This window comes from Clupea harengus, chromosome 20 (genome assembly GCF_900700415.2).
Source record: "Clupea harengus chromosome 20, Ch_v2.0.2, whole genome shotgun sequence".
Lineage (NCBI taxonomy): Eukaryota > Metazoa > Chordata > Actinopteri > Clupeiformes > Clupeidae > Clupea > Clupea harengus.
In genome coordinates this window covers 26,651,615-26,676,870 of record NC_045171.1, presented here as the reverse complement: position 1 = coordinate 26,676,870, position 25,256 = coordinate 26,651,615, and the positions used below count along the sequence as shown (strand labels likewise).

Here is a 25,256-nt window from a genome sequence, read left to right as displayed (position 1 = left end):
ACAAAAACAGCAACAGTAGTACTAGTTGTGTAGGCTACTTACAAAGTTCAGAGGGAGGCGAATCAGGTGTCCTTTCTACAGCGGCCTCTGCAAAAATTGCCTGAGTGCATCTGGCCAATTTAAAACAAAAATAAACAAAATGTTTAGTATATTCCTGGGAAGGAACTGTAGAGAAAGGGTGAACACCACCACTATCCCCAAAATGGTTACTGTGTGTGCACCTGCTAGTTGTGAACAGTCACTAAACAGAACTTATGCCATTTATAATTAATGTAGACAGCAACTGTACTTTTCATAACTAGCATACGTTATCCAGATACTGGTCTTTTGACATTTACATCCATGTAGGTTACCAGTGAAGTAACGTTTGCTAGTAATAGCCTACGTAGCAAATTAGCAAAGTAACAGTCGCTAGCTAGCTATAGCTAGCCTAAGTGACAGCAATGAAACGTCCAATATTAGGTGATGCACAATACTACATGTATTTCGTTTGACACCTTAATGGCTGAGATGAGAAGACTTACCTCTATACTTGGCTTTCTTTTCCTCTTCTTCCTTTCTTCATTTTCGTCCCTGTGCTCCAGATGGTATTGACCGCTTCATTTTTGCGAATGTCACGTAGCTGACACTCTCACGGCTCACCCCACCCTGGCAATGTGCAGGAGCCCTCACATAACTAACGTAACGTAACTTAACGCAACCGCCCCCCCCTATCGACAATAACCATCAATTCAATCTAAAAATCAGGTTGAAGTAAACGTAGGGCTGAAGGGGCGCCCTCGGATGATCATGATTAATAAACATGTTTTTATTTGCTTGTTATTCTAACTATGATTAATGGGAAGTAGGTCCAAGGGCGACGCTAGAGGGCGCCCCCAACCCATTTGTCGCCCTAGGCAGTCGCCTAGTTCGCCTATAGCAATCGCCGGCCCTGTATCCTGGCCATGGATGCATTAATCATTGCATCTGTCTTTCAAAGATGTCAGGTAAAAAACAAATAAGCATCCTGTCCTTTGCCCAAAGGGGAAAGCCCCCTAAAAAGGCCAGATTAGGCCCAGAGAAGGTCGTAAACACATTAGAGGAGGAGATGGTGGAAGTGCTAGAGACAGTGCAGGTAGAGGAGGGAGAGACAGTACAGGTGGAGGAGGAGGAGACGGTGCAGGTGGAGGAGGAGGAGACGGTGGAAGAAACAGTGGAGGAGATGGCTAGAACAAAAGGGAGAAAAGTCCCAGGAGCAGCCACCTACAAGACCTCTTTTAATAGTGAATGGACCTCTAAATGGCCATGTATTACTGTAGGAAGCACCAGCTCATATTACTGGTGCTCTATCTGCGCCAAGAGACCTCCTGTGCCCATCCAGGTGTGCGGGATGTGACAAGGCACATAGGCAGTAAGGGGCATCAGGCCAAACAGCAGGCACTGAAGTCAACCAGCACAATTAATACATCCAATTCTGTGACTATGGCATATATAATGGGAACCAATACCAAAAATGATAAGAGTCCAAAAAGGCAACAAACACCTACAATAAACAACACAAGTCATAATTCTATCTCTCTCTCTCTCCCAAATTGAATAAATACTTTGTAATTGGTTGAATTGTCAGTGCCATGTGTCAAATCTTTTCTGCAAGTCTGAGCAATTATTAACAACAACAAAACACTAATAATAATATGGGGGGGGGGGGGGGCTGGTCTGTGGGCATACGGCAGGGGCGGGGCGGGCGGAATGGGGGTGGGCCGGGGCGTCGCCGGGGGGGGGGGGGATATGTCACTCTTGCCTGTCTTCAAAACTTGAGAGCCCTGTATCATTTCTGATAGGTTTCATGAAGCTTCATTTCGCCACCGCTAATCATTAGGTTTTAAGTTACGTTCCTCCGACTGTAGTACGAATAAATAAGTAGAATACTTGTCAGCACATGGTGTGTGAGACTGTTCAATTTGTTTCACTGTCAGGCAAATTGTTTTTGAATAGTGAAATATTTGTGGATTATGGTACACATTTGTGGATTGTCTTCTGTGGGTTATAAATAATAAAGACCAATACAAACGTCCATACACTGTATTGGCCACAATATTACAATGGCCAATGCCCTGTTACAGGCAAGCATTTCCATGCCAAAGAGAACTATATATACAGGGATGAACAGCTCGTTCTCGCCTGAGATCCATTCCATCATCAGCATACCAGAAGTAGTGAGTCATAAAAATGTATGACCAGGACATTTTGAGTGGAAATAACATTGAACCTGGAAACAACACAGGCAAGAAATCCTCCTTAGACTCCAACACAGTAGGTGGCAGTATGTACTCCTTCAGTTGGTGTGCAGCTAGTCAAACCCATCGAACAAGAAGGGAAAGCAGTACCAGAAGGAGTTAGCAGCAGTGCTGTCTAGTTACATACATCGCCAGTAGACTACAATCAAACGCAGGTTTGTCATCGATTAATTTATATAGTTGGTCATCTACTTAAATCGACTGCTAATTGGGCTACGAATCATAGTTTGTATTACGCTGTGTTTTTTCGCCATCAAGAAATGTCCTATTTCCCTCCTTAAACTGGAACTTACGCGATTGAGCTCGGGGATATGTAATGTATGCTGTCCATAAGCACTTGTTGGCTGGTTTGTAGGTGAAACGCTGTCCTCTTGGTTTTACATGTAAAACTCAGAAGCTTGCTTAAACGCAGAAGACGGAGATAACTTTTTGTTCTTGTTTTGTAACCCCAATCGCCGCCATGTTGTATTGACGTCACGGTATTTTAAAGCATGAGGACTATTCGATTATACCACAGAAAGTGCACCTCCGTGGTGCTGCACCTTAAGGCCACGCCTACCAGCGCAGTGAACCAAAAGTGCTCTACTTAACCCGACCAGAAAATAAGGCCTTGGTGGTGCACGACAGCATAATCAGGTGACCACGGACTAGCTCCTTAAACTTTGACTGATCACGTGACAGCGCTGCTCTTCGCTGCATGCTAGTTTTCCTCCGTGCATAAATTGGTGTAGCCACAGTCGAATAAAAAAATGTGCAGCACTTTAGCCCAGTGCAGCTCAGCGGCGACCAGTCAAATACGGCAATATAAACATGGGCCTCTGGTTCGTACGTCTTCGGCTTCGCCGCATTGGTCAGGACGGAAATCAGTGCAATCACAAAACATTCAGTGAATGGAAAACGGTGAAAAAACGGGCTGCCTGAAGTGTGTACAAATCGTAGCACCTTTTAGACATATCGTTTTACTTGTTAAACTGCACAGTCTTTTGTATTTGGAAGCTTAATATAGGCTAACATGTTAAGAGCTGGCTAGTCACCAGAGTGATAGTAGGCTGGCTAACATTAGGTTACCAATATTAATGAATATGAATACACAGCATGTTATGGTTAACTTGTATCTGCTTTAACCTTACATTTACTTAGGTTAAGGTTAAAGCAGATACAACTTAACCATACCCTGCTGCCATGAATACCATGGTGATTAATGCTGACTTAAAGATATGTTATGAAATGTAATGTTACTCATTAAACCACTTTTTCAGTATGGTATTGATATGCTAGTACTGACCCAGTTTAACAATCCCAGATTGTGCAGAGAACTTCCCCACTGTTTACCTTGTAACCTTCCCACACCATCATGATGCGGACCTCTTTAAAGGTTCTGGGGACGTTATTTAGGCACTTCAGGGGAACATTCAGGACATTATGGGAATGGTTAGGGACCATTACTGTAGGACGTTACCTCTTTTCATGAGGGTGCAGAGGGAAACTTGACTGAAGATGCTCACCCTGTCTTGCAGAAAATTGCTACCAATAGGGGCAACACTTCAAATTTTTCGTGGCCAATATTTTATAATGAGAAATAGAAGCTTCTTTAGGAAGAATTCTTGTGAGGAACAACCAGTGCAGCACAATCTATACAAGACTAGATGTCATTACTTGAGCATAGAATGTGAAGAAATGTCTTTTTTTGTTTGTGCAGTTGCCTCTCATAGCCACATGGTGCCAACTGCAATGTTAATGCACATTTGATATGGTCACACATATGTAGTCCCTGTAGTGCCGGTTTGCCAATGGAATGCATGAACAAGGTGCGCTTTCTCCCATCTGCAGGCTCTCTCAGACACCGCCAGCTTATAAGTATCAAACATTCATAGCCAAGCTTAAGTTCATTCATAGCCACTGGACTTGCATTTCAATGATTGCGTACGTAGGCCTAGCTCATGATGTGTAGTTGTTTATCTGGGCTATATATTTATTAATTGTGTAGCCCCTACAGTACAAAATGTGTTGATGCCTATAAATATGTATATATATTTTTATATTAAAAGGTATACATTTATGAAAAAGTATACCTACTGTAATGTTTATTATAAGGTATTTTAACATTACATATCGCACATGAGTAGAGAAATAAGCTTTGATTTTTGCCACTCCTTATCCTCATGCTATCCTTGGGCAGGTCATCCTATGAAGACCTGCCCAAGTAGCAATACATTGACATTTTATGTTAATTTACACTGATGTTTAAATTTGTCATGGGGTTTTAAATGGCCTGTTTTTTTTTTTTTTTAAGTGTAATAAAATTAAAGTTAACAATTAGCATGTAATTTTCACTTAGTTGATTTCTTTCGTTTTTTGCTTTTTCATTCCAGTGCTAACTGAGCTGTTCCTGATGTCTGAAGCCCTTTATGAGAAGTTTCTAACGCCTGAGGAACCCTACCCGCTTCTGTCCAGGAGGGTGAACTTGAGTGACGATGGCGCACTGGACATAAGCCAGTTTGAATGCCAGTTGTCGTCTTGCCATCGCACAGATCCACTGCATCGTTTTAACACCAATAGGTAATGAAAGGTTAATGCAGTCAAGCAGCACAAATGCCTTAGTGAAAACCACTCAAAATGGTTAAACCTGTAAAAATGCGATGCCTGCATGAGATTAACTTCCAACAGTGTGTGTCTGTGTGTGTGTGTGTCTGCCGATTTCGCAAGTTTGGCCACTTGCAAATAAATGTGTGATCTATAATTGTAATTGTAGGTGTATTTTAACAGTGAGAAATAGAATATCAACAAACAAATCCAGAAAACTGCATTTTATAACATTTATGACTTTATTTGTATTTGATGCAGAAAATAAGTATTTGAACCCCCAAGCAAACAGCAAGAATTCTGGCTCCCAATGACCAGTTATGTGCCCAAGAAGCACACAGATTAGTCCTCATTAGGCCTAACAAGGTACACCTGATCTCAACTGGTGACGTGTATAAAAGAAACCTGTCCAAAAGAATCATACTTCACACCTTCAAACTCACCACCATGGGCAAGACCAAAGAGTTGACCAAGGACGTCAGAGATAAGATTGTAGACCTGCACAAGGCTGGAATGGGTTACAAAACCATCGACAAGCAGCTTGGTGAGAAGCAGTGCGATTATTCGTAAATGGAAGCAACACCAAACAACTGTCAATCGCTCTAGGTCTGGGGCTTCATGCAAGATATCCCCTCGTGCGGTATCGGTGATCATCCGAAAGGTGCAGAATAACCACAGAACTACACAGGGGGAGCTTGTGAATGATCTCAAGGCAGCTGGGACCACAGTCACCAAGAAAACCATTGGCAACACACTACGCCGTAATGGTTTGAAGTACTGCAGCACTCGCAAGGTCCCCCTGCTCAAGGAAGCACATGTACAGGGCCGTCTGAAGTTTGCCAATGAACACTTGAATGATTCTAAGGAGGATTGGGAGATAGGATGTGGTCAGATGAGACCAAAATCAAGCTCTTTGGCATCAACTCGACTTGCCGCGTTTGGAGGGGGAAGAATGCTGAATATGACCCCAAGAACACCATCCCCACCGTCAAGCATGGAGGTGGAAACATTATGCTTTGGGGCTGTTTCTCTGCCAAGGGTACAGGACGACTCCACTGCATCGAGGGGATTATGGATGGGGCCATGTAACGTGGAATATTGGGCTTGAACCTCATTCCCTCATTCCCTCCCATTGAAAACGCAACCTTAAGGATTTGGAGAGGATCTGCCAAGAGGAGTGGACCAAAATCCCTCCTGAGATGTGTGTAAACCTGGTGACCAACTACAAGAAAGGTCTGACGTCTGTGCTTGCCAACAAGGGTTATTCCACCAAGTACTAAGTCATGTTTTGCTAGGGGTTCAAATACTTATTTTCTGCATCAAATGCAAATTAAGCCATAAATGTTATAAAATGCAGTTTTCTGGATTTTTTTGTTGATATTCTGTTTCTCACTGTTAAAATACACCTACAATTACAATTATAGATCACACATTTCTTTGCAAGTGGCCAAACTTGCGAAATCAGCAGGGGTTCAAATACTTATTTTCCCCACTGTGTGTGTGTATATATATATATATATATATATATATATATATTTAAAAAAATCTGTTTTGCCCTTACTGTTTGCACACACGTATTTCAACGGGAGCCTAGCTAGGGCTCTATCGACCAACATAGCTACAACCACCAAGCAAGCTGCGTGTCGGCCAGTTTATTCTGATCTGGAATCAGTTATGATAATGCACATTATTTTACACACGTGCGCATGAGTATGAGTAGGTTTTTTCATTAGCTCATGCACTGTAAAAGAAAAAGGAGTTGACTAGTGTAATACATTCTGTTTTGATTCTACTAGAAGTAGAAGAATTCGTGCCCGACCACATCCCTTCGAACTGACTGTTCTATTGTTAATCAGGTTTGCCAGGCTGATTTCGAGCCTGTAAAAAAAACTTGAATTCCATAACAGTCTAACATGAATTGTTCAAAAAGTTCAGATACCATGTCATGGAAAGGTTAAAGAAAAGCCATTTCAATCTTATTGTGTTATATAGCATTCCATCTTTTCCAGATTCTCACTTGAGCAATACATTTCTGTCTGTGTACTTACTAGTTACATGTATTCCTCTTGGAAGTTATTTGATGAAGTGGTCAAGTTCAAAGTTCAAAGTACTTTATTTGTCATTGTCACAAAAACAACGAGACAGTAGAGGCAGCAACAGACAGCTAAAAATTTAAGTTGCTGTGGACATTAACTGCCACAGCTAAATAATAATAAATAACAATGAATAAATAGATAAATAAATATCCCTGAGTAAATTAAAAAATAAATATATACATTGAGGTGCATCAATAGTTGCAGGGTGGAGTGTTAATTGTGTCATTTATTTGAACAGATGGAACCTGACATCTTGCGGCACAAGTGTGGCGAGTTCCGAATGCAGCGAGGAGTTGTTCTCCTCCGTGTCAGTTGGAGACCAGGACGACAGCTTCTCTCTGCTAGATGACCAAGAGTTTACCTCCTACGATCTGTTCCCAGAAGGCAGTGTCTGCAGCGATGTGTCGTCTTCCATCAGTACATACTGGGACTGGTCGGATAGTGAGTTTGAATGGCAGGTATGGTGATGGTCAGCAACCTTAATATTATAAAGCGCCAATGTAGTCTGTGATGAGAAACTTCAGTTTATTACGTATGTAGTCTGACTTACTAACGCAGCCACTCACTGTGCAATACTGCCACCATAACACCAAAGGACAACAGTTAGCATAGTAGCAAGCTTTTATCAGTGCTGATGTTGGTGTTTGCAATGTTTTACATGCCTTTTAAGTTGTTTGCTTGATGTCAGCTCAACACTTCATATTAGTACTTCAAAACAGCATTCCAAATAGTATTTTACAAATTAGTTTGACAGTTATGAATTAGTGTGCTTTATAAGTGTCCTATGCTTCTTTGAAAGGCTGATTTTGAACTGCCTTGGTACTGATGTCTTACTAGACTGAAATGACATTTAACTGGATATACATTGGGTTCTTTTGAGGGTCCAAAAGTCTTTTTTTGTCTTCTTTTCCATTTTTTTAAATACAAACATTTTCTTTATATATCATATTTATAACTACATTTGCATTTCCTGAAGAAAATACTAGTTTGTATTAAGATGTCAAGTGTACTTTGTATTAAGGTGTCAGATTTGAGTTTTCATCACAGTAGGGTTGGCACTTATGGAAGCACAGTAGGGTTGGCACTTATGGAAGCACAGTAGGGTTGGCACTTATGGAATCACAGTAGGGTTGGCACTTATGGAAGCACAGTAGGGTTGGCACTTATGGAAGCACAGTAGGGTTGGCACTTATGGAAGCACAGTAGGGTTGGCACTTATGGAAGCACAGTAGGGTTGGCACTTATGGAAGCAGAGTAGGGTTGGCACTTATGGAAGCACAGTAGGGTTGGCACTTATGGAAGCACAGTAGGGTTGGCACTTATGGAAGCAGAGCACAGTGATGTTGGTCCTGCCGTACGACAAATGTGATCTCCCATCATGCATTTCATGTTTTAGTTGCCCGGAAGTGACATTGCCAGTGGAAGTGACGTGCTGTCTGACATCATCCCCAGCATTCCAAGCTCACCTTGTCTGGTCGCTAAGAGAAGGAGCAAACTTCACAGGAACCTGGATGACCTTCCCTGGAGTGCTATGACTAATGATGAACAGGTTGAACTATCTCAAACTACACATAGCATGCAATTATTTATAGAACTCTGTGGAATCACAGATATGTGTTCAAAAGCTGAAGTTCACAGTGTCAACATTTTCTGACAATACTTCTAAACACTACACCCAGCAACACTTATTTGTGATCACAAACGACCCTAAAAGTACTCTCAATTGGGCAGATGTAAGAACCTTTCTCTGGTCTTCTGGCTTTCTAGGTGGAATATATTGAGTACCTCAGCCGGAAGGTGAGCACTGAGATGGGTCTTCGAGAGCAACTGGATATTATAAAGATTATTGACCCAATGGCACAGATCTCTCCCACCGACAGTGAGTTCATCATTGAGCTCAATCGTCTAACAGATGAAAAGCTGAAACAGGTAAGGATCCTGCAATCTCAAGCCAATGATAACTGCATTGATGAGTCATTTTCTGATGCTCTGATGCCATTTTGATTCAGTTTTTATCATTTGTGGCTAATAATAAAGGCAGTACAGTTGGTTATTTAAGAGGCGCTCAGTTGGAAATTAGAAAATCAGCATGATTTTTTTCTAACTTGTCAAGGACAAGAACAATCTAACTTAAAGCACTTAAACAGAACGACCTTTTTTGGCCAAAGATCACCGACCTCTGCCTTGGTGACAGGCAAGATCTACCTATTGAGGCGTTGAGAGAAAAAGACTGTCCAGACTCCAGACTGTACTTACAACTTAACTTTGTATTTGGCCTAATTGTAATTGAATGAAATTAAACAATTTGGTCCAGCTTTCAAATTGATGTGACCAAAAACACACTAAATTACTTAATTTCTGTGCAACAGAAAAAGGAAAATATTTGTTAACCGCACACAATATGAACAAGAAGAAAACACATTTGCAATGAGCAGGCTGGATTAGAACTGCTTTATTTATCAACTGAAGTTACAACACAACACTGACAAATTTCTCATGTGACTCAAGTCAGTGTGATGGCTGTGACTGAACACCGGCCTGAGGCAGTCTGTGAGGTGTCTGTCAGTAAGCCGGCTCCTGTACATTTGGTGATTTCATCAGTGAAAATGCCAATGCCGGTTTAACAAATATTTTCCTTTTTATGTTGCACTGAAATTAAGTAATTTAGTGTGTTCTCGGTCACATCAATTTCCCCAAACCACGATGTTAAACCATCTTTGTTTTCAGATCATTTGACAGTTGTTTTGAGGCCCCCATGTTGCCACATCTTGCAATTGGCTACCTTAAATACTTTTTCTAATGTTTGGATGCACCTTTCTATGGAATTGAAAGCTTAACAAGCTAATCAGACTAATTATGTGTTGCAAGTATTCAGTATTGAGTAGTTACAGGTATTCAAATCATTAAAATGATTAGGGTTCCTAAATATTTGCACAGCCTATTTTTTACATTTCATTTAATTTCACATAATTAAATACTGCTACACTAAATATCTTTGTCTGGAAAACACCCCAGTACTCAATGTTAACTAGAAAATGAATAATATACCACTGTGATCTTTTTTTGGTGAAAGAGTCAATTATCTAGCTCAGAGGGGTGCCAAAACTTTTAAAACAACAGTATGTAAAAGCAGGCTGTGTGCATATTAATATTTAGAAAACCAACGCAGTAAGTGGAACGAAGTTGGAGTGCCCGATAACTAACATAAACGCAAACGTACTCATGTAACGTGTCACCGTAAACATTAATATTAATATTTAGAAACTCGTTGCAAGTTAAAAGAGGAAAATATCTGTCTCGAAAACCGGCGACCGTTTTCATTGCCTTCAATAGTTAAAGGTGTATAATTCCATATGTCTGCCAAGTTTTAAAACAGAAGCTTAACCGTTTTGAAAAAACGTATAGAAATGTATTAAAACTACCGGTATCCACAGTTCATAGTCCACTCATATTGTTGTATGGATGCAGTGAGAAAGTCTGCCGAGACATATGAAATTAATTATAAAAAACTAAGTGTTGTTTGTACTGGCCTTTTAGAAGAAGCCAATGTTGCCTGTATTTTGCAGGTGCGGAGCTACATCTGTGATCATGGACCACGTCAGCGCCACAGCAGTCTACGGGAGGGCTGGAAGCGTGGTTTGACCAATAATGGAAGCATCAGTGGTGTGAGCAGCACCACCAGTGGCCAGAGTAATACCAGTAGTAGCAATGCCAGCATGGTGAGCACTGGCAGCAGTGTTACCTCCGCTGGTTCTAACCTCACCAACAACTCCATCAGCCGGGCACACAGTGAAGGAAACCTGCCGACTGCAGCTGAGCGCATCCGTGACTCGAAGGTTTGACGAGCTGCTCCTTCAACCAAACATATTAGAATATATCAGTCTGTAACTTACTCTGTAAACACCTTTTTTCAATTTCACATGTAAAGAGATATTTTACGCATTTGTGGATTCATTTCTACAAGTGAAGTGGGGTTGTTGCATGTGGTCGCTTCCTGTCGGTTTGTGGGTCATGTGACATTTGTGACTTCCCTCCTATTTATTTGTGGAATTTTGTCCAATTCGTACCGCAGCTGATCTGTACAAAAAAATCCACAAATATGAGGTGCAGTTCCTAGCTACACCATAGGTGTTGACATTCTCTCACATGAGGTGAGGGAACTACCGAGCATCGGCATCTGTGCAACAGCAGGCATCAAGAAGGCCGGCAGTCTGGCATCGACCAGGAGGTGAATGCAAAGACAAGCATCTTTATTTAACCCAATGGTCTTGATTCAGGATTGGGTTCATCATTGTCACACATGTCACATGACCCACAAAACTGTAGAAATAGAGCCACATTTTACATGTGAAAATAAAATGTGTGTTTACAGGTTGCATTTGCAATTCACTGTGTTTTTGTGGATATCACTTTACACTACACAAATCAAAATCATATTTGTGGATTTTTATCTAGGGATTTCTGTGGTACAAATTGGAGAAGAAAAAAAAATCAAGTCACAAATGTCACACAACCCACAAATTTACAGGAAGCGATAGTGAAATATTTGTGGATAATGGTACACATTTGAGGATTGTCAAAAGTAATTAAGTACAATTAAATGTCCATATGTCCAGCAAAATGTTGGTCCTCAGCATCTGTCCATGTCAATCAAAACTTAGTTCAGTGATTATACCTGGCCATCTCAGACCCAGTCTTAAATTCCATCAAAAATGCATATGAGGAGTGTCATCAAACAGAGGGCTGTCATCATGTGTTGAGTCCTTACCAAAAACAGCTATTGGAAAGGTTGCTCCACAGAATACTGTAGTTTGGGGAATTAATAATTTTGCACATGGACATTTGAGCTACTGGTAAAAATTGCTAAATAAAACTTCCATGAAAAAGGTTTATCAAAGTGATATAGGAGATGTTTTCATTGAAATGTCTGCAAATCACTACAGGGTCTTGGTTGAGGATGAATCATTTCAAGTTTAGCTGTAGATAACCTGCCCATCTAGCCTCGACTCATTGCTTAGATAGAAGTGCTGACAATGACCGGGGAAGTCAACCCTAGTTGTGGGACAATTTTGTTTAATTCCAAAACTTTGAAATAAATGTTGCATACAAAGCATTTTCGGGAACTAATCTTTTTCTTTCCTCAGAAACGCTCAAAGCAAAGGAAACTTCAGCAAAAGGCCCTGCGAAAACGGCAGCTTAAGGAACAACGTCAGGCACGTAAGGAACGTCTCAGTGGCCTCTTTCTAAATGAGGAAGTGCTGTCTCTCAATGTGACCGAGGATGAGGACCACCCTGACGATGTAGATGTCCTTATGTGACAACAGTGAAGCCATTAGTGTTCCCTCTATGCCTAGAGCACCAGCAGTCTCCCACTATACACACACAAACACATTTCCCTTGTTCCCCTTTCACCTTCCTCTTGTATGGTTTCAACTGCTATACATTAATACTGACCAGGAAGTATTTTGGGGGGGTTCTTAAGATTCAGATTGTCCTCTCTAACATATTTACAGCCACTGCCCTTAACTCATCAGTATAATTGTTGCATATGCCTTTACAAAACCAACAGGGATATAGAGGGAATACTGACACTTTATAAATGCATCAGAGGCAATGACGACCTGTCTTTCAGTATAACATTTCACCTCAACATTCATTACCATTACCCCAAGCGCTGTCAAAGCATGAGGAATGAAGTTGCATTCTCTGGGCCAATGTGTAATTGCATCTGCATCTTAGGTAACAACATGCTTACTCCACAGTCGGTGTCACGGTAATATATGTATTTCTTGCAATGGTTGTACAAAATGTCCCTGTTGTTCATTTGTTTCCCTTGTTTTATAACTTTAGTGGGGTTGCTTGGTTTGAAGTATTATCAGTTCTCAGTAGAGTATTGTGATATGCAAAAGGGGCAAGCAGTTGGGAGAGCGACACATTGATCCAATGTCAATCTTAAGGATCTTTTTACTGTTGAAGTCTGTTATCCTTTATCCTTTTCTGTCATATCAATATAACTGTCAGTACAGCAAACTGTTTGTTTGAACGTGGCGGTCCTAATGCCCCCTGTGTATCTATGGACTGAACTCTGAAGTTTGAGCTGTTTGACATCTTCACCCTCTGTCTGAAACTTCACTTATAATGTACAGCCAAAATCTACATCTTTAAACCCATTTTGTATTATAGATATAATTTGTCTATTTCACACAAGGAATGGAATCTTTGAAAACTATATATGTGACCATTTTGCTTGGTGTCGATAGCCATGAGGAGTAGGGAGTGAAAATATTCGTATTTAAAGTGCATATTTATTTTTTGTACTAAGGTACAAAATAAGATGTACAATGTGTTTGTCTGAAATAAACATTTATAGACACTCTCCTTCATTCACATATGAGTCTCATGCGTCAGGAAAAACATGGGATAGATAACAAATTCACACTAGGTCTTCCATAACGACAAAGTAACAGATGTTTTCCCACCCAACTGTGTTTAACAGTATTTAAGAGATGTAAAACATGCATCGTCTCATGAATGATCCTAATTATCTCTAGCTTAGGGAACCATCTTGACAGTTGGCAGCTGCTAGTGTGTGTGTGTGTGTGTGTGTGTGTGTGTTAATATGAACTCATGTAAATATGTGTGAATATGAAGATGCACAGGCACCCTAAGTCAACCTTTTCCTATTATATTTATCAAAGTTGAATTGAAGAGACAGTAACATCAGCTAGATAAGGGGTTTTCAACCGGGGGTCCGCAGCCCCCTGGTGGTCCGCGACGGCATTGCAGGGGGTCCGCGACATTCACCATTGACTTTTTTTAATTTTTATAAATATACCTGGGCCCGGAGACATATTTATGTCAATCTAAATAGTCTGAATAGCCAAGTCGCATTGCCAAAAATACTGATGTAGACCCATATTCAGCGAAGAAATTACACTGACAAGTGTAGATATATATCTAAACTGTTTAAGGTCATTTCAAAGTTTCCTTAGCCAAGAAAAATCTCAAAATCTGCTCACCAATAAAAGGTGGTCTTGGGTTTGAAGTGATCAAATCCACTTGCGGATGATGTTAATGCTTCACATACACATTCAACAATCCTGAGAGAAACCAGGGGACATCAATGGAGAAGGACTTACTCTGATCAATGGAGCAAGGACTTACTCTGATCAATGGAGAAGGACTTACTCTGATCAATGTGAGTGAGAATGCAACACGATAATTAAATTGTTGTGATTCCCACTGCAGGTGTATAAGAAGATTTCAGTTTATCGTATTTAGATCGCAAGATTAACGATTGGACTTAAATGTTTTGCGTCCATTCCCACAAAACACCATAACGCTCAATAAATGGTTTTCACTGTATTTGCGCCACAACTGCATGGCATTTAGTTGATTATGAGACAATGATGTAATATCCCTACATTTCCCTCGGGATTAATAAAGTATCCATCTATCCATCTATCTATCTATCTATCTATCTATCTATCTATCATATTGTATAAACTGGTTAATGCACGGGTTCGGTCATTACACAGGTTTGTTTTATAGAATACTGTAATGTTGTTTATACAGTATATGGTGCGGTATTCATTAAAGCCTCTCAGCCTCTGTTATGTGAATCAGTTTAGGGCCAATTTACAAAATGAAACTGGAAAGTGTGATTACATCACAGCATGAGAGCACTGTAGGTTTTTTACTCTGCAAGATATATGGACATGAACGCTTCAACCGACGGATACAATTGTTTGACACTACTACCCCTGTTGGACAAGGCACAACGTCAGGACAGACGGCATCATGTTCGCTTTGTATTCAAAATGTTTTCAAGAGCCTTGTGTTTATGGTTGTGTCACAAGACACACAGCCATCATCCATTCAGCAAAGGTACAAGTTCACCATAAACTCAATCTATAGTTAACATGGGTAGTATTTATTTCAAAGGACAAATTTGCATGCATGCAGCAGAGAGCTATGTCACCACTCCCATTGGCATAAAATGGAACGTAGTATATGTCCAGCATAGGGAGCATTGGTGCCAGTCAATGCAACCATGTCTGTTTTAACAAGTATGCAGAAAGATTTATGAGTAGGTGTTGAAAAAACACACTAGATATGTATTTCTTGTGTAATTGTGTAACTAGCATGTGTTCATTTGTATTGGGTATTTTTGTTTTTAATAGTGGTGCGCACTTCCACATAGGAGCAGCAGGACGGGACTGATGAGTGAGGAGGTGTGAGTAACAGGATATGGGAACAGGGAGGAAATGGGACATGAAATAGTGGGTACCGCACTACATGCCATGGATGGTGAACATCATAAAATGGGTAGACGGTAACAAATGGGTTTTCTGTAATACCGCAGAAACAAACACATTACAACCCTGAATTGACGTTACAGACATCCCAACCTGCAAAAAGTCATTTCAGGGAGGTATCCCCCCCCCCCCCCCTTCATGTAGGCCTAGGCCTAGTTCCCTGCGCTCCCTAACAAGTTGTGGTCCCTAAAAGATATAAAAGCATAATATCATTCTATAGGCTATAGCCCTATGCAATTCTTTGGTAATTATGTTTAAATATGTAGATTACTTTTACTATTTATATGCTGCTTATACTATTTATGTTAACTGCTTTTATTTTTATTCCATTGCCACTTTAAACAGGTCTAAGGAGTTTGTTGTTTTCATGTAGCCCTGGCAACTAGCCGGCCTGAATAATATGCACATGAAATGAAACTTGTTGAACTCACCTCAACATTTTACAGTCATTTAACCCGCCATGGTGAAATCACTGTTACAGATTGTACAGCGAGCAAGACTGTCATTGTGATTTACTTTTCTAAGACAGGGGTACACTTTTGTAGCCTGGATACCAGACCGAACTTAGCCCCGCCCACAACATTTGAAGTCAGGAAGTTCGGTCTGGCATTACTCCATTGGGGAGAAATTATTTTTGGACAGAAATTGCCGGACCAATCAAATTGTCAAGGCGGGCTTTATACGATGATGGACAGATGATCAACAGTAACGTAATCAAGCACGTCACCAACACACGAATTGAATTCGTTTTCAACAAACATGGCTGCCGCTGGAGAGCTGAAATGTATAGATTCGAGTCCATTTAGACATTGACAGTGCATTAATTTTGAAAGAGGAACAGAGAAACGCGATCAAGGCATTTGTCAATCGAAAAGATGTTTTTGCCTTCCTTCCTACGGGATCCGGTAAAAGTTTAATTTATCAGCTGGCCCTGGTCACATACTACGTTGTTCTGATTGGTTGTAGGTAACCAATTGAGCGAAGAGGCATTTTTTCTCCTGGTTCGGTTGAAACACGCCCCATAATCACAGCCCAATGGAGCGATATCAGACTCATATTCTGACTAGAATTATGAGTATGACATCGTCAGGCTAACACTTTTGTATAGTCTGTTGTAAAATGTGTCTTATATTTTCGTTTTTTGGGGTACTCTCCCTCTGCCATGGTGCTCCTGTTCCTAGATACACTGAACTGATTAATTCGGTTCGGGAGAAGAGATAAAAGCCCACCCACACTGAAAATTGATTGGTTGACTTACCGAAACAGGCCAATCAGGATGCTTCATGAGGCACACACTCGGCCTGCTCTAGGTCCCTCTCCCTCTCTGTCGTGCGCGCGCTACACAGATGCTTACGCGGTTTGGAGCACGTCTGTCTCGCGTGCGAGGTCTTGCTCGCTCGCTCTAGATTCCGGGAGATTTTAAGTAATTTGCAGGCATCAGGGAGTCCTATCAATATGCGGGAGACTCCCGGAACTTCCGGGAGACTTGGGATGTCTGACGTTAGCACCTGAACCTGCGGCAAGCCTCACTCAGCTAAATAGCAGTATGGAAATGGTGGCTAACTGAATATGTGGACATGAATAACCCGGAGTCTATGGATGGACATGTGAGCATGTGTGTGTGCATGAGTGTTCAAAGGCTCTCTCTCTCCCACTCTTTGCAAGAAGGGGGTATTTCACCTTTTCAGAATCTTGTATGCTTAAGTCGGCTATTGAAAACAAAAATACCCAATAAAAATGAACAAATGCTATTTAAATAATACAGCCCTTTGAGTAAATTACAAATGCAAATATGATTGTGCTGCAGCAGCAGTCAGGAGATGCAAATACATGGATGCTAACGCTAACAAGATGTTAACGCTAACAAGGAGCTAATGCTAACAAGGAGCTAATGCTAACAAAGCACAGGGCAGTGATTCTCTAACACCAGTGACCCACTGATAGTTCCTCTTTGCCTTCTCGCCACAGCAACAAATTGCAATTAAGACTCTTGTCATCAGTGGTGCCTTGGTGGTGGAATGACCTACCTAGTGTTATTCAATCAAGTGACAGCCTTGGTACATTCAAAGAGTTCAACAAAGTGTTTACAGACTCACCTCTTTAGAACGCATCGGCCTTTCTAATGTATTTCTTACTAGTCCTACAATTTTTATATTATTATAGTTAGCATTATTGTCCATTTTAATATATATGAAATGTAATACTGTCATGGTATAATGCTTTGGTTGTTCATATTGGTTTTTTTTTTTAATCTATTTGTAGGTGACTTTGGGCAAAAGCATCCAATTTCCACCATAACCGTTTTCATTATTTGTTTCTCAACAGCACAGCTGATATTCTCAGCTGATAAAGAATGCATTTTAAGAAGGCTTGAGGGCTATCTGTTGGTATATTCTTGTAGATTTTGTGAAACATATGCTATGTGTGTACATTTGAGCTGACTAGCATTACTGTAATGAACAGTATTGCAAACTCAAAACTGATTTGGGCTTAAAACCAGTTCCCTTTGCTCTCTTGAACTTCAGGATTTTATCTCTACACACTTGCACTGCAGGAACTATGGTTTGTGGGAAGTGTAGTCCAGAAGTTAGGTGAATGTGTGATGGCACTGCAGGAACTATGGTTTGTGGGAAGTGTAGTCCAGAAGTGAGGTGAATGCGTGATTGAACGCTATAGTAAAACCCCCTTTGATCATTACAGTTTTTCTCAGTCACTTTTTCATCAGAATTGAAATTCTCAAAAGTACTTGTTCAACCTCCCCATCATCTAGTCACTTGTGCACATGCTAACATTCATGCTCTCCTTCTTTTAAACAAATTGGAAATGCTTTTGTACAATCATGCAAATGAGTTGGTCTTTTTGTCTGCAGTTACTTACATTCTGTATATATATATAATAGTCACGCTGATCAACATGTATTATGCAGCTTCTCTGCTGAATGGTCATATCCCCCAAAACATTTAGGCATCTATTGTAAGGCATGATATCCAAGATGGTTAAACCATTGTCCATTGTATCATTGTTTGTCAAGCATATATTTAATCGGTCAGTGACACTGTATTTTTTTTTAGCATTTAACGTAAATTGATAAAGTCCTTCTCTTTAGAACCTTGACTGTTCAATTTTTAATATTACTTTCAAAATGGCCATTTGGAAATGTGGAACATCTGTCTAAAATACTGTGGGTCAGTGAACCAGAGTGGATGTGCCAGGCCAGCTTGAGGGACATATACACTAATGCCATGTCAGTAACAGTATTTGCCATGTGCCACAAGGTGTTCAGTTAGTATATTTTCACCCTTTGGCTTACCAAATATTACCCTCCTGGAAATCATGTGCATTGATCTCTTCCCTTAGAGTGAGAAGGGTTTTGAAAGGACCAGCATGTCAAATGACTGTAGTCACCGACAACATCTGGGAATGGTTTTGTGGTCTCAAAACATATTGCTTACTGTTAGTTCCATATATTATTTTCTTCATTGAATCCTTCTTTTTTAATTATTTTAATGAAGGTGAAATGTGTATGATCATCAGTGCCGTGATACACAACTGTATCCTGTATAATTACTTAGTTCAGGGGTTCTCAAACTTTTGCAAGCTGGGCCCCCCCAAAGCTGGTTAGGGGTAGTTGATGCTTAAGTCTACTGTCACTCTTCAGCTGCTCTTTCATGTCTATTGACAGCTCGTCTGCGATGCAGGGAAATGGATCCCGAACTTAGACGAATGAACGGTAGTCCTCTTTGAAATAGGACCCAAACTGATTTCTGATATTCGGCGTGATACAATGTCATTTGACATAGGTATTGGGCTGAGTTTAGCTCCTATTCTACACGTCTTGCGCGGCCGGCAAAATCAGTGTTTCGGCAATTGTATGGGGTTGGCCAAGCTTAGCAATTCTATGAGCAACTACATTGGATGCCTCCAGACACTGCTTGGAGATGGTGGTTCGTTGTTGCTGGAGGCCATCACGTTCATGTTTAAAGAAGTCCACAGGCTTCTCTTTCTGACTTTTACGAATCAGAAACGTGTCCATAGTTGTGTTTGTTTGCTGTTAATAAAGTTCTAATTTCAACGTCGTGTTCTTGTATGTGGTTGTGAACGACACGAATAATGGATAAGGATAAGGCTGTGCTAGGCAATGATTCCTAACAAAACTAACTGTACACAATGTAGACAGGGACAGCACAAAATAGTATTCAAGTGCTGGTGTTTTATTTGTTGCAACACGGTGGATGATACAAAAATGTAAAGGTAGGTGTTAAGGAGAAAAAGGGCTAGCTGCAGTTGGAAGAAGGTAGCTAGCTAGGCTAGCTCTCGGGGCTACGAGCTTTTTCAAAAGACTGTGGAGCAAATTACTCCTTAGAATAGGCTACGAATAGACCTACTGCAAGCGCAGTAAGGTATTACTAAGGAAAGAGTGAGTCTTTAAAAAGACTGTTTGTAAAGCAATGAATATCTGAATGATACAGGAAACAAGAGAAATTGAACAAACTCTGCAGAGTGTCGTCTCAGGGTGAGCGCTTACCAATGCCTGCGGTTTTTTTTTATACTCGGAAACTTAGGTGCAACTCGCGTTCAAATGATAAAACTCCGTTTTGATTGGTGGATCAGGAGCAAAACCGTATTTGATTTGTTTGGGTCAATCCAGCCCCTTGCTTTTCGCCACTGAGGGAGCTTTCACTAACCAGTGACAGGTCGGCGGTAGTTTTTTTTTTCTCCGTCTGTGACATCGCGCCCCCCCTGGAGAGTGTTCGCGCCCCCCCAGGGGGGCGCGCCCCCCACTTTGAGAACCACTGACTTAGTTCATAAAGAATGTTTAGCATGCAAGAATATTTTCCCATTTTTTTCTCAGCAGGTTGTAATTGAGGGAACTGTGCAGTTTCTTCCAGGTTATTTTCTACATCCTTCTACTACTTTCTTACTTGGAAACGTTTGTTGTTGTGTTGTGTAGTGCCATGATTAACATTCAACTTATACAACAGAATATTCAGTTAGTTGGAGTTATTATGACCAATCATTGTTAGTGAAAGCTTCCAGGGTTCACTATTACATTAACAACATGACTAAATATTTCTTTTTTTTGTGTTGTTCATAAATAGTGACACAAGTACTTCTCATTCTGATGGCATTGACATGTTTGTTGACATAAATAATTGCTTTTGAGACATAAACAAAGGATTTGAAGCAAGTTACAGGGTTTTGCAGGCCTACATTGTGCTGTTTGTGCCAATTGTTTTGAGAAATGCACTTACTGTTTTGAAAATGTCAAGGGGAATTCGAGAAATGCACATTTCTCTGCCTTAGTTCTTTGCTGAGTGATTTAATAGTTGACATAACAATATCAGTCAATCAGACGTAATAGAAAACTTGTTAGCTTCACAGAGTTAATTAATGCTTTTGGGAACTACATAACTGCTTCACTTAGCCTGACACTCCAAACCAGTTTGACACTACGGCCATGTGAAATGGAATGCATTAGCCACATAAGTAATGTGCTGGCTTTCAGGACATACAGCACAAACCCTTCTTTAGATCACTCTGCAAATAATTGATTTGATCTTGAATGTTGGTGTTTTTCATATACTTTCAACTCATGTGAATCCTACCCCCACAAGAATGTATCATATTCACATTAAGTAAACTAGCACCAAAGTCCTCACACATTGAGGCTTCATTAACATTCAAATGATCAGACAGACCTTTCCTGTCTGCAGACCTTCACACCTTTCACACCTTCACTCCTAGGTAGACCCCATACTGTCCCCCTTCCTAACATTACACTTCCAACTAGACCCCAGTCACACCCATGAGGTTAAGTTGTGTATTCTACCTGACTAGAACTGGAGAACTAGACCCCAGTCACACCCATGATGTTAAGTTGTGTATTCTACCTGACTAGAACTGGAGAACTACACCCCTGTCACACCCATGATGTTAAGTTGTGTATTCTACCTGACTAGAACTGGAGAACTACACCCCTGTCACACCCATGATGTTAAGTTGTGTATTCTACCTGACTAGAACTGGAGAACTAGACCCCAGTCACACCCATGATGTTAAGTTGTGTATTCTACCTGACTAGAACTGAGGATGCTCAGTGGCGAAACCACCGGGGTGGCAAGGGGTGGCAGCTGCCACCCTAAACAAATTGCCTGCCACCCCACTTGCCACCAAGATTGTCAGAAATGTCTCCTATAATATACTATACATTTATTGAATGGTATTATATTTTTGCTACTTAAGCTGTTGATCTCTTTGGTAACTTGTTCTAAAATCTTTAAGTTCCCCCTCCCCTGTAAAATCCGCTTTGCTCTCTTGTCACCGTGGTTGCCCATCTCCCGCTCAATTCCAGTGAAGAAAGAAACGGTTTGAAGGCATTTGAGAAGCCAAAAACAAACTGGAGACAAGCCTACTGTAGACTTGCAGTGATGAAAGAAGTGAATCGTGAATCAAGAAAATGTGATGGGTGGTCATATGTGATAGACAGTTCCGTTGTAATTTCAATCGTTTATTTACAGTAGCTAGCTCGCTATACAGCTTGCTTGTGCTAGCTAGCCTTAAAGTTACCACTGTTAGCTTAGCTAACCAACGTCTTTAGTACAGTAAGGTGGACTGACAGAAAATGTTATAGCGGTTTTTTTTCAATCGTTTGGCATAAATGATTTTGTATGTGATAACCTAATACATACAGAACAAGCCATTATAAATTCAATCGGCCATTTAGAAGTTTGTCTGTTTTCACTATCTGGATTTGTATAAATAAATATTTTTCATCTTTCATATTCTTTCATCTTTCTGGGCAAGCTCTGGGGGGGTCCAATAGTACCAAATACTTAGGGCACATTATCACAGACACGTTGGAGGATGATGCCGACATGTTCAGACAGAGGAGATCGCTCTATGTCCAAGCTAACATGTTGGTTAGAAAATTCCACCACTGTACATATGATGTTAAAATGTATTTGTTTAGAGCCTACTGCACCCGTCTCTATACAGCTCCACTCTGGGTGAATTACAAGAAGGAGAGCTTGCGTAAATTGAAAGTAGCCTATAATGACTGTCTTAGGATACTCCTGAAGAAACCCAGGAGTACTAGAGCCAGTCAGCTGTTCTGTAATATGGGTCTAACCACCTTTATGGCCTTGCTGAGGAACCTTACTTTTAAGTTTATGAGTCGGCTACAAATTTTATAATTGATCTGATGACAGACCCTGGCCGCAGCTCTGTCAAGTACAGATTTAAGATCTGGGAACACTGGCATGAGTGCCTTTTTTAGCCCTTCTTTCATTGTATATTTATATGTATTTATGTATATATTGATTATATGTATTGTGCATCTTCCATGTGGGCCTTGAGCCTGTAATAAAGTTTAATATATATACATACATATACATATAGACACCAGGCATGTGTGTGTGATATGCCACCCTTGAATTTCAACTTGCCACCCAATGTAAAATTTTCTAGAATCGCCACTGAGGATGCTCCACAGAACATTCATGCAGAAGGCTCGGTTTTGCTGTGGGGTTTGCCGTGTGGAGACACCGACCGAGCAAGGAGTGATGCTGGGACATTGAGGAAACAGAAGAGACACTACACTATGGACAATGCCTCCTCATCCCTCCTTCTCTCTTTCTATCGTAGCATGTTGTGTGTGCTAGGAAGTCATCAAGTCAGCTCGAGGCTACTCCACATGTTTACAAGTTGGTTGCAATGTGACTTATATGGTCTGTTCAATTACAATCCCAAATGACAGTCGCATAAGAATGAAATTTAATTTCTGGCTTGTGCTGTAACTGTAAACATAACCAAATGGCTAACTTAGTTTAGCAGTTACGGATTAAGCTGGTTGTCTTGCGACTTCCCTGTAGGCCTATTTTATGTTTTCTTGAAAAGACGTCCACTTTCCACCACTCTGGGGCACCCCAAGTCCTTTGAATCTAACAAAATGCAGTTCCTCAGCATTCCAGTAGAGACATATTACATCCCCCTCATTCATTTTCAATGGGGAAATATGTGATTTAAAAAGGCAATTCAGGGGGGTTTCAGGCTCTGTATTGTTATGGCGCTATATAAATCAAATTGAATTGAATTGAATTAAAAAATAATGAGAGGGCCTATCAAAAAGCTGCACACAAGCCAAGTGCACAAGTAGGGCGGATCTGTGTATTCTAGAACGGTAGAATATCATGAAACTGTGGGTGGAGATAAGTCAAGAAAACCTGAATAATAAGAATAATAAAATGTAACAATATAATGAAGGAGTCCTTAGCTGGGGTCATTAGGAACCCCAGAGGAAATTATTTTAAAATGTAATACAATCATATGGTAAAATAATTGGTATGGTCTTATTGACTCCATAGAATGCTAAATTGAATAGGCCATCCCAAGGTTCACCTCCACTGCATTATACTGACCAGCGTACTATATTGCTTACGGCTTATGGCAGTTTACAAACGCACCCATTGTAATTTGAAGTCAGGAAGTAATATATTGCTGTGCAATATCTGAAACTTCTAAAGTTCTATTTGCATGAAGAGCATTTTTTTTCTCACTGGAAGCCATGAAACTGTAACAGTCTATTAAAAAGAGATATTTTGGTGTGACGTCTCTCATCGTTTTGGCAAGCATCTGGGTACTGTTCGTCCTGTTTGGATTTGTTTTTCGTTAATGACTGGCGGACTCGCATCCAAATATGAATGATCTGAATATGAATTTATCAATCATGTTGACCGTCATTTTGACTCTCTCAGTTTACATCGTGAAGGTTGCTCTTGTGGATTTAAACCACGTACAATTCTCATCTACTATCCCACAGCTTCAGGTTACCATGAGTGACATTTGTGTTGTGTTATCACAGCAAATGCTAAGAAACGAAACAGAAAAGTGTCTAATGCGGTGCAGGTCAATTGTAACACCCATGTCTATGGCAACATTAACTGAATTTGACGCATATGCGTGAACCTATCCTGATTAAAGTGTATGGTGTGCCGCGATGGAAAATACAACACAACATAGCAGCAGGTAGGCTGAATAAGAAATAAGCAATGTCTAAATTATCCTGACCGATTTGTCCAAGTCGATATGATCAAAATAAACATGGAAATAACATGTTTATTATGGGCTAGCGTCACACTATCATGTGTGATAGCCTAGTCGCTGGTGGGTTCTTACAATAAACTAGCTTTAACAATCATACACTTTGACTGATTGTTAGATTGAATAGCCATGCAGATGGTCTTCATTTGAGCCAGCGGTGTTTTGTCTTGAGATATGTCCAGTCCAGACTGCAGTGCTGTTACCTTGGTTACAAGGTTGTAACATGGCACATGTTAATTGTTAAATTCCTGACAACCCCCTCTGTTATTGTGTAATTCTAGCTTAACTTTCTGAAAGTATTTAAGTATGACTCCTTCGTATCCGAATTTCACAGCTTTTAAGTCTATCGTCTTAAAAATGAGTTAGAACAGAGACCTGTTACAATTGTGCTGGTCCTCCCCAAAGTTTTGTTGTAACAAGCTACAAGTGACAACATTTTTGGAAATTATTTTAGAAACATTCGTCACCCTTAAAGTTAAGGCTACTTCTGCCGCCCTAGGAATTAAGTAGCCTAGGCCAAACAGATTAGACATATCTGAGAGGTGGGGCCCGCAAGACATGCACATAGTTTCATGGTTTAGTCAATGTGACGCCATTTGACAAACGGTGCATGCCACAGGGTGCAACCTAAAGTGCGCGTGCGAGACAACTCGGCACACCACTTTAAGTCTGGGCACTGACTTCGAAACTCGGAGAAAATCTATCAATCTCGACTTCATTGAGAAGGCATAATTATCATCATTACCAACATCGCGACCAATTTGCCAAAATAGAGAGCTTGACTGTACCAATGGCCTACTTACCTGCATTGGAGGATGTAGGAGGAGGCACTATGCCAAAAAGATAAACATAGTAAAAAGATGATGATGACAAACGCACGGGAA

The 25,256-nt window shown here is 40.6% G+C and overlaps 1 protein-coding gene across 1 annotated transcript; it reads left to right on the top strand.

Annotated features, from left to right (window-relative positions):
* The first annotated feature begins 2,318 nt into the window (after window positions 1-2,318).
* On the top strand, window positions 2,319-13,338 carry fam199x (family with sequence similarity 199, X-linked). Its single transcript, XM_031587433.2, has 7 exons — window positions 2,319-2,431; window positions 4,649-4,835; window positions 7,194-7,413; window positions 8,352-8,504; window positions 8,723-8,884; window positions 10,522-10,791; window positions 12,100-13,338. The coding sequence occupies exons 2-7, from the start codon at window positions 4,669-4,671 to the stop codon at window positions 12,271-12,273; spliced, it is 1,146 nt and encodes a 381-aa protein (XP_031443293.1). The 5' UTR covers window positions 2,319-2,431; window positions 4,649-4,668; the 3' UTR covers window positions 12,274-13,338.
* Window positions 13,339-25,256: the final 11,918 nt, after the last annotated feature.

Excerpts from the sequence above, each read along its gene's own strand:
- fam199x (XM_031587433.2), top strand. The coding sequence starts at position 4,669 with ATGTCTGAAGCCCTTTATGAGAAGTTTCTAACGCCTGAGGAACCCTAC. Across the intron at positions 4,836-7,193 it reads CATCGTTTTAACACCAATAG|ATGGAACCTGACATCTTGCG; the intron begins GTAATGAAAGGT and ends TTATTTGAACAG. Across the intron at positions 8,885-10,521 it reads CAGATGAAAAGCTGAAACAG|GTGCGGAGCTACATCTGTGA; the intron begins GTAAGGATCCTG and ends TGTATTTTGCAG.